General features: G+C 33.7%; 1 protein-coding gene across 1 annotated transcript in view; it reads right to left on the bottom strand.

Annotated features, from left to right (window-relative positions):
- The window catches only part of LOC106067133 (uncharacterized), a 164390-nt gene extending 154929 nt beyond the window's left edge, over positions 1-9461 (bottom strand). Inside the window, exons 1-2 of the mRNA XM_056014923.1 lie at positions 9036-9461; positions 2864-3080 (exon numbers count right to left, since the gene is read on the bottom strand). Of these exons, the coding sequence (XP_055870898.1) occupies positions 2864-2917 (54 nt within the window). The 5' untranslated portion in view covers positions 2918-3080; positions 9036-9461. The remainder of the gene's footprint in view (positions 1-2863; positions 3081-9035) is intronic.
- Between the last annotated feature and the right edge of the window lie 421 nt (positions 9462-9882).

Here is a 9882-nt window from a genome sequence, read left to right as displayed (position 1 = left end):
AGAGGCGAACTGAGCAGGTGGGCGGGTAATGAAAATAAATTAAGTATAATAGGCTGGGCAGAGAATGACAAAACAGAGAATGACCAAACAGAGAATGACCAGTTAGCAAATGACCATATACCGAAAGACGACACCTCAAATGTGTATCTCCAAAAAGTAATTTGGCTTTAAATTGTCATTGAAATCCGGAACATTACATGTAGGTAGCTTAGAAATAAAAGAGAGTGACGCAAGATTTACTTGTGAAATATCTACATGACAATGTCAGGTGACAAGAGCAGACAAAAATAGAGGGAAAAAAGGCAATGAAAATGTCATTCTGGCAAGCTTCCAGTAAAAAGAGTTCAAGAGTCTGTAGGCTGAGATTGGTTGTCACGTGTGTCTATTGACACTAAACTTGGATTATATTAGTAATGCTACTGACAACAACAAACTCGTATATAACAAATGCAAATGGTAATGAAAGAACTGGAGGCCGTATAAATATGCATAAGATTTAATTTTAGCCACTTTGAGTTTAAGAGACTATAAAATCGGACTGAAATTATTTCTCAGGAGGGTGACACTGACCTCGCAGACATTTTTAGAGGTTCTAAGTTGTTTTATTAATTACTTCAAGAGAGGTTATTGATGCAGACCTGCCGCATCAGTAGAAATTTTTCATTGGACATTATTTTGGGGAATACAATACTTTCAACAAATCCCAATGCTGACAGAGCACAAGAATCAGTTTCAAGTCATTATAATGTTGCGCTTTTTTTTCACAAAGTGCTTTGAAAACATATCAGTCTATAAAAACCACCTGTAAAAAAAGCAAAAACAAAAAAAGAACTTAAAAGATCCTTTTCTAAGGGGAAGAGCTCCATATTTACTGTCATATATCTCATTACTGTAAGATTTATTTACCTTTTCCGATTTCAAACTAAATTTATTAATTACCACTATTTAATTAACTAATTGGTTAATTTTTTTTATTCATGTCTTGTTAGGAACTGGACGCTGTGGCTGAGTGGTTAAGAGCTTGGCTTCCAAACTTGGGGTCCTGGGTTTGAATCTAGTTGAAAACTGGGATTTTGAAATCTGGGATATTTAGGGCGCCCTTGAGTCCACCCAGCTCTAATGGTTACCTGACTTAAGTTTGTGAAAATAAAGGCGGTTGGCCGTTGTGCTGGCCACATGACACCCTGCTTGTTAACTGTTGGCCAAAGAAACAGATGACCCTAACACATCTACCCCATAGATCGCTAGGTCTGAAAGAGGAACTTTACTTAACTTGTTAGAAACAATGGATAAATGTGCAAGTTTTAAACTTGATCCGAGAATGGGAAATGAAAGAAATAACCTGTTCACAATTTGTACCAGACAGACAGTGATTTGTAATAGGCTTTGTAAACAAAGAAAGCCGTTGATTTCATGTGTTAAGATATTTCCGATTAATGCTTAGATTTAATCAAATTTAATATAATAAAATTCTATTCTTCATATCAAGCTATCAGTTTTTAAGTCTAGGTATCGATCAGTTTTTAAGACTTGGTATCGATCAGTTTTTAAGACTTGGTATCGATGAGTTTTTACCTTTTTATTTTGTTTTGTTTTTGTTGTCTTTTTAGCCTCCCCACTTCCCCATTCAATCTTTCCCACCAAAACCTTCGCCTCGGACGAAAGGGTTAATCCAGAAGTAATCTCCCCCTGTCTCGGGGTCAGGGCGCTAATTCTTAGACAAAGAATGAAAGTTTGAGAATTCATCACTTAGTCGTCAGAAAACGTCTGCTCGTTGCCAGATTTTTAGTTTAACTTTAAGTTGCCAGACTTCAAACAAGAAAAACATAAAAAATACTTTAAACAAAAAAAGAAAGCGTATATGAAGTGTAATTGTATCCATTAGTTTGGACAGCCATGTCATTAAACTTGTAACCTTCAACAATAAATCTATGCAATTAGAAATACCCAATTGTTTTGGTATAGCGCTATTTCATGCTTTTAGATTTCACACTATGCTATGATCCTATCACGTATATGGACCAGTAGGAAACATGGGAGTGGAAGAGAGAAAGGAAGGGAGATCTGAGTCAATTTTAACGTCTTCACTTTTGAAAAGCATTTAGGCAAAAAAAAAAAAAAGGTAAAAGAAATAATTGTACAAAATTTCAACTTGATCCGAAATTGTTTGTAAAATGTTTTGTAAAATGTTTTACATGTTTTGGATGTTCCTTCAGAGTTGAAGATAGTTTTCCTCCTAGTCCAAACCTCCCGCAGGACGACGGGGGATGGCAGCGGGCAGGGTTTGAACCCGGGACCATCGATAAATCCGAACGACAGTCGAGCGCGCAAACCGCACGACCAGGCAGCCATCCAAGTCGTTGGATATCGCAGAAATAACTTGTACAAACCTTTTACCAAATAGACAGACAGTGAGTTCTTAAATTTGTTTTGCAAAGAGATTATGATCGCCCAGTTGATCATTTTGAATCACTAGCTTCCATTCAAAGATCTAAACGTGAGCAATGGAAGGACGAGACAGTTATGGAGGATACTTATATGTAAGACAGGACATTGATGTCTAGAAGACGGAATGACACAGAATATTCAAACAAAAAGAAAGAAAAACATTGCCATGGAAACTATGATGTTAGCAGAAAGCAGTGTTTGAAGAGGGTGAGTGATGCATCTCATTAATAGGCTGATTTTTTAAAAATTAAAATAAATATTATTGTTATTAAATAAATCCTTTTTTTTGGGGGGGGGGGGAGGGGGTACACCACGTTACGAAAATCATTGAACGGGTACGCCTATGTCAAAATTTTGAGAACCACTAACATAAAGCGAAATGTAGGGTAAATAGGATAAACTGAAAGTAACTTACAGTTAGAGAGATGTTTGATTTTTCGTCTCTGCCCCCAATAGATGCCAGCACCATTTTTCAGACTCACAGACTTCTCAATCCAATGTATAGTCCAGGAAAATACTTTAAATGTATTTAACAATTGATGTGTTCAATGATATGCTGAATCTGGACACATCCAAACTAAATAGTTTGCGCAATGAACCAAGTGATGTCCTTTTGAATTGGTAAGAAAAATCTGTGGGGAAAAAAGTTCGTATATTGAGGAGAAAATTGAGAAAAAAAAACACAAATTTTAAATCATTGATATCGCTGTGCAATGGTCTTAATGGTGATAACGATGACAAAGGTTTCGAAAGCCGGTTAGTTGTTCAAACCGGTTAGTTGTTAAAACCGGTTAGTTGTTCAAACCGGTTAGTTGTTCAAACCAGTTAGTTGTTCAAACCGGTTAGTTGTTAAAACCGGTTAGTTGTTCAAACCGGTTAGTTGTTCAAACCGGTTAGTTGTTCAAACCGGTTAGTTGTTCAAACCGGTTAGTTGTTAAAACCGGTTAGTTGTTAAAACCGGTTAGTTCTTATGTTTTAATTATGTTTTTTAATCTATAAGTGCAAAAGGCCCTGATCCTATGACATATCCCTAATTCTCCCACTTGCTGTGGACGAAAAAATACAAAAATGTAACTAGTTACTAGATCTACTTTCTGTGTGCCTAGAACAGCTAAGCACCTTTCACGATCGAAACCGCAGCGGTTAGATTTATGGAAAACTGGTTTCATTCAGCCACATTGTAATATGCATGTGAATCTTGGACGCTGACTGCAGATCTCGAGAAGAGGATCCTAGCAATGGAACTAAGATAACCTGCTAACCACTGTCAAAAAACGTAAACTTATACTCTATGGCCACATCGCAAGGTCCTCGGGGCTCGCAAAGAACCTCCTTCAGGGAACAATACCCGGAAGAAGAAGAAGAAGAGGAAGGCAGAGAAAGCGATGGAAAGACAACAACAAAGAATGGACAGGCCTGTCAGTGAATGAAATTCTATCCATTGCAAATGACAGAGAATAAAGACGGTAGATAGATCTTGTGTGGTGCCCCAACGGTTTAACATACTAAGGGATATGTGAAGGTGAATCAAAGAAGTACAAATTACTCAATGACTACTTGTTTATCCTGTTCTAGGTCTACGTAACATACTCCGGACATGCTGCTGACAAACTTCGGACATGTTGCTTAGAGACCTGCCAGTGTACACAGCACATTTTCACACCACGCCATTACTGTCAGTACAAACTAAATGATAACGTTTTCAGTCATTACAGAATTAATTGTAGTTGTATCCTGTTGTTTCCTGAATCTACATTCACACGTTTGAAGCAGAACATTGGATTGCAAGACCTTACGGGACTGTGCTCTGAGATTTCTTACCTTTAGCCCTGGCAAGTTCAGCTTTAAATTCACAAATTAGGATTCAATTGATACAGTTTGTTAAGAGCAAAAGTAATTGAATATGATAATGAGAAAAAAAAAGAAGAAAATCTTCAAACATGGAGGCAAATCTATAAATAATAATAATAATAATCTTTATTATTCATAAAGAAATTTGTCTTACAATTTGTGCATTACACCAAACAAAACATTATAACTATAGAACGCCACTAATAATTTACATGTGAAAAGTTTACATCAGATAGTTGTATTTAAAGATTTGATTGCCAGAGAAAAAAGTGAGTTTCTTATGTCGGTTTGCCTTTGATATCGGTGTCTTGTATCTCTTTTGTGATGGTAAAATCACAAAGTCCTGACCCAAAAGGTGATTTTTTTAATTTCTGAAATCTTTTTAGCTTTCTTATGAATGCTTTTCTCAAACAGCTGCCCAAATGAGGTTTGTTTTTTTGTCAATAACTTTACCAGCAGCGTTAAGGATTCTATTAAGTTTATTTTTTTTATGTTCAGATTGCCATGCTAGGCAGTGATATTAAAACTTAAAATATTGGAGGCGTGAGCGTGATAAAACATCGCCAAGGCCTTTTCGATAACATTAAATGAGGACATTTTTCTAAGTAAGCGTAATCTTTGCTGCCCTTTTTAACTGATATGATCAGTATATGCAGTAAAATTTAATTTATTGCCTCAGAAAGTACCAAGGTATTTAAAAGTTTGCACTACTTCAATGTTCTCTCCAGCTACAGAAAAAAATATCATTTTCCTTCTTTTCCCTACGAAAATCGATTATCATTTCTCAGTTGTTGTTTTTTTACATTTAATATTTAAAATTATCTTTACAGTATTTTTCAATGTGTTCTATTTCTCTGAAATACTCATTTACGTCTGAGCTCTCTGAGAGCAGGGCAAGAAGAGCCGCACCATCATCGAATTTTGTGAAGGAACAAAAAGGACTATCGGATTGAAAATCATTGGTGTACAAAATGAACCACAATGGCGATGTCACAGCTCCCTGGGGCGCCTCTATGCTATGCACGCATTTGATATTACAGTCTCTGGGTCAAAAATTCAAATTATGGACTATGCAAGTAGGACCTATGGATAACTGAAATATTTTAATAAACCAAATCATACTTTGTGTCCACTTTTCAGAACTGTAGAATCAAATTTTTGTTATTACAGTTTCTCTATTCGTCTTGCAAATTCATGGGCGAAAACATCAAAAACCTGGGTGGACATGGTTCTCGAAAACGGCTCTAAAGTTTTTCTTATATATTTGACAATTGATGCATACTATTACTAGCTTATTAGCCACACTGGGAAAACTCTAGTTTGACCGTTATTTTTTTTTGTAAGTCTAATAAAACGAATTAATGTAAATTTGGCTAGAGGTCTAGACAAAGGTTGAGAAAAAGGCCCTTTTCATGAAAGAGTTTAGAGTATTGTTCCACGGTTAGTTCATAGACGTTCAGGAACATTTTGCGCACTGTCTTTGAAGTCTGGATATATATATATAGGCCAGGCCTAGCATTTGAAGTTTATAAACTCTAGGATTTTTTCTATGGTGAGTGGGATGGGGTGGGTTTAAAAATGCTCTTTTTTTTTAAGGAGGAGTCGTCTTTTTATTTTAAGTATTATTTATTTGTTTTTTTGTGTGCTTTTTGTTTTAAGTATTATTTATTTGTTTTTTTGTGTGCTTTTTGTTTTAAGTATTATTTATTTGTTTTTTTGTGTGCTTTTTGTTTTAAGTATTATTTATTTGTTTTTTTGTGTGCTTTTTGTTTTAAGTATTATTTATTTGTTTTTTTGTGTGCTTTTTGTTTTAAGTATTATTTATTTGTTTTTTTGTGTGCTTTTTGTTTTAAGTATTATTTATTTGTTTTTTTGTGTGCTTTTTGTTTTAAGTATTATTTATTTGTTTTTTTGTGTGCTTTTTGTTTTAAGTATTATTTATTTGTTTTTTTGTGTGCTTTTTGTTTTAAGTATTATTTATTTGTTTTTTTTGTGTGCTTTTTGTTTTAAGTATTATTTATTTGTTTTTTTGTGTGCTTTTTGTTTTAAGTATTATTTATTTGTTTTTTTGTGTGCTTTTTGTTTTAAGTATTATTTATTTGTTTTTTTGTGTGCTTTTTGTTTTAAGTATTATTTATTTGTTTTTTTGTGTGCTTTTTGTTTTAAGTATTATTTATTTGTTTTTTTGTGTGCTTTTTGTTTTAAGTATTATTTATTTGTTTTTTTGTGTGCTTTTTGTTTTAAGTATTATTTATTTGTTTTTTTGTGTGCTTTTTGTTTTAAGTATTATTTATTTGTTTTTTTGTGTGCTTTTTGTTTTAAGTATTATTTATTTGTTTTTTTGTGTGCTTTTTGTTTTAAGTATTATTTATTTGTTTTTTTGTGTGCTTTTTGTTTTAAGTATTATTTATTTGTTTTTTTGTGTGCTTTTTGTTTTAAGTATTATTTATTTGTTTTTTTTGTGTGCTTTTTGTTTTAAGTATTATTTATTTGTTTTTTTGTGTGCTTTTTGTTTTAAGTATTATTTATTTGTTTTTTTGTGTGCTTTTTGTTTTAAGTATTATTTATTTGTTTTTTTGTGTGCTTTTTGTTTTAAGTATTATTTATTTGTTTTTTTGTGTGCTTTTTGTTTTAAGTATTATTTATTTGTTTTTTTGTGTGCTTTTTGTTTTAAGTATTATTTATTTGTTTTTTTGTGTGCTTTTTGTTTTAAGTATTATTTATTTGTTTTTTTGTGTGCTTTTTGTTTTAAGTATTATTTATTTGTTTTTTTGTGTGCTTTTTGTTTTAAGTATTATTTATTTGTTTTTTTGTGTGCTTTTTGTTTTAAGTATTATTTATTTGTTTTTTTGTGTGCTTTTTGTTTTAAGTATTATTTATTTGTTTTTTTGTGTGCTTTTTGTTTTAAGTATTATTTATTTGTTTTTTTGTGTGCTTTTTGTTTTAAGTATTATTTATTTGTTTTTTTGTGTGCTTTTTGTTTTAAGTATTATTTATTTGTTTTTTTGTGTGCTTTTTGTTGTTTTTTGACCCGATAAATAATTTGCAAGGAAGCCGCGAGGGAGTCATACTGGAAGTTTAAGTTTAAGTTTAACAATTTTAACCAATTGTCGCCTTCCCCTCTCTAGTATATTGGCCGATTTGGTGGGGTGGGGGGGGGCGTGGATTGCGTCTATCCCGACCCTCTCCAGACCGACCCTAACCCTTGGAGTAGGCGGTGGTAAATCCATTTTTTTGATTTTGTTTGTTAACAGAATTAGTTGCATCTCTCTACAATTTGAGCAACTTATTGATATTTGAACCCATTGGTATATTATTTCGCACCAGACTCTAATCTCAAATCAAATCATTAGTAGAAAATAAACGAAGGGGGTGGATACCTGCTGGTCGTGCGGTTTGCGCGCTGGACTGTCGTTCAGATTTATCGATGGTTAAGGGTTCAAACCCTGCCCGCTCCCATCCCCCGTCGTTCTGCGGGAGGTTTGGACTAGGAAGTAATTATTTTCAACTCTGAAGGAACATCCGAAATATGTAAAACAAACATACCTGGTGAGACCGTGGGAAGGGCGATAGATGCAGTCGCCACCCTCCCCATCCGGACAGTGAAGAAATTACACATTTTTTTTTACAAAAACACTCTGTCAGTAATATACGTTACATTCATATGCTATATATTAAATTGTTATATCGAGTCGGCCCAGCCCCTGTTCTCTCATGTTAAATGCAATCATTAGCATTAAATATAAAATGGAAAGAGGACGCTTACATGGTTTTTTGTTTTCACTCTACCGTCACCTCACCCTTTACGACGAAAGCATGACTGAGAATAGACAAATTTATGTAATCGCACATGTTCCAAGATTTTTAAATTGCCTGGCCTGAATGTGTCATAATTATTTTAAGAAAGACTGTTTTGGAAAATTTAGAATTCATGAGAAACTTTTAAGTATATGTGTAACAACTGAGATGAGTTTTTACCCAGATATTTTGTTCCTAGTCGCTTTTCCAATCTTTTGCCAATCTCAGATTTTTTAAATGAATAAATAACTTTAGGGCAAAACTCAGTGTAAACTCACAATATATACATTACAATTGAATCATACAAGTACCCTAAAATTTAGAGTAGAATCTAATTGGTTTACTAAATTTCTCCTCACAGACTGTTTTGCCCCTTAGGCAAGATGGTAATACATCTAAGAGGATGTAATTATTGAAATAGACCCAGACATTACATGGCAAATGCGATATAAATAGGACGATGTTTAATAAATGCTTTTATGAGAAACAATGTTGACCTGAATTAATACTAATAGCCATACACTGTAATACGAAATTGGTTATTTAAGTCAAAGCGGCGAAAGAGCTTAACAACATAAATAAAAAGTGTGATTAAAGAAAGCATTGATAAATTACGATTAATTATGGCATATCAACTACCAAAGAGCTTTACTCTATCTGTAGTATAAAATGCATAGGTATTACAAGCTTCTGGACATTGATACAAAATGCTACCAATTATAATTCCCTAGGCTTGACAAAATATGTGTAGCAAAAGACGGGACTCCAAGCACGCTTGAGAAGTGCCTGGAATCTATCTTCATAGAATGTCTACATTTGATAGCAGTACACACACACACACACACATGGAGTAACACATTCATAAAGTGCCCTTCACAAAACACAACTGCTTTTTTAAAAATGTAGTAGTTAAACTAAGGGACATAACTCTGCATTACCTGAAATTATTCTTCTTTGCTGAAATGTTAACACGATTTAATTAATTAGTTTTTGTCTTATCCACAGAATACCACTATATGCTTGCAACTAGAGTATCCAAAGTGTTTGGGAGTCCGCTCAATCGGAATGTTTGTGTCTTCCTCAATGAGCGACACATTAGTGGTTCACACATCCTTCTACAACTGTCTCTGTCGCGTGTTTACTTTCAAAAAGCCACTTTGACCTGGCCAATTATACCTTTGTCTTTAACCTTATTTTATTCGTCTAGTCTGTCTGTTCTGTGGGCTGAAGACTTTATATGTGCTAACCTCTTGACTCATTTATGCTTGTGACGAATTCCGGAATATTTTCTAATTTTTTTTTTACCTAGTAAAGAGTTTGGCCCCCTTTCAGCACGTTACCTCCCCTCTCAATCTCCCACACTCAAACACCCACACGGTGTGGGACATTGAATTTCATAATATACAAATAGAAGTTTGGTGAGACTGTAAGTGTGGTACCCTAGATACCTGTATGTCGCTGTGCCTAACGCAGACTTACACCTTAAAATAACGGAGCAAGCTTTAGTTTGTATTATCTGTCGCTCTTTAGGAGACTGTTTCTTTCTAGATAAACTTCTTTCCTTGTTGAATTCTGTTTCTTTCTTTTTTATGTCTACTTCTTTTCTCTTGTTTCTGCCATTTTTCGTTAGTCAAAAACTTTGTTTCTTATTCTTGCTCTCTTTCTACTTGTCTCTAATCACCCTGTCATAACCTTTATATTTCTATACTAATTACCCTGTCATAACCTTTATATTTCTATACTAATCACCCTGTCATAACCTTTATATTTCTATACTAATTACCC

Source organism: Biomphalaria glabrata, chromosome 17 (assembly GCF_947242115.1).
Source record: "Biomphalaria glabrata chromosome 17, xgBioGlab47.1, whole genome shotgun sequence".
In the NCBI taxonomy this organism is placed as follows: Eukaryota; Metazoa; Mollusca; class Gastropoda; family Planorbidae; genus Biomphalaria; species Biomphalaria glabrata.
This window is presented reverse-complemented; position numbering and strand designations above follow the sequence as displayed.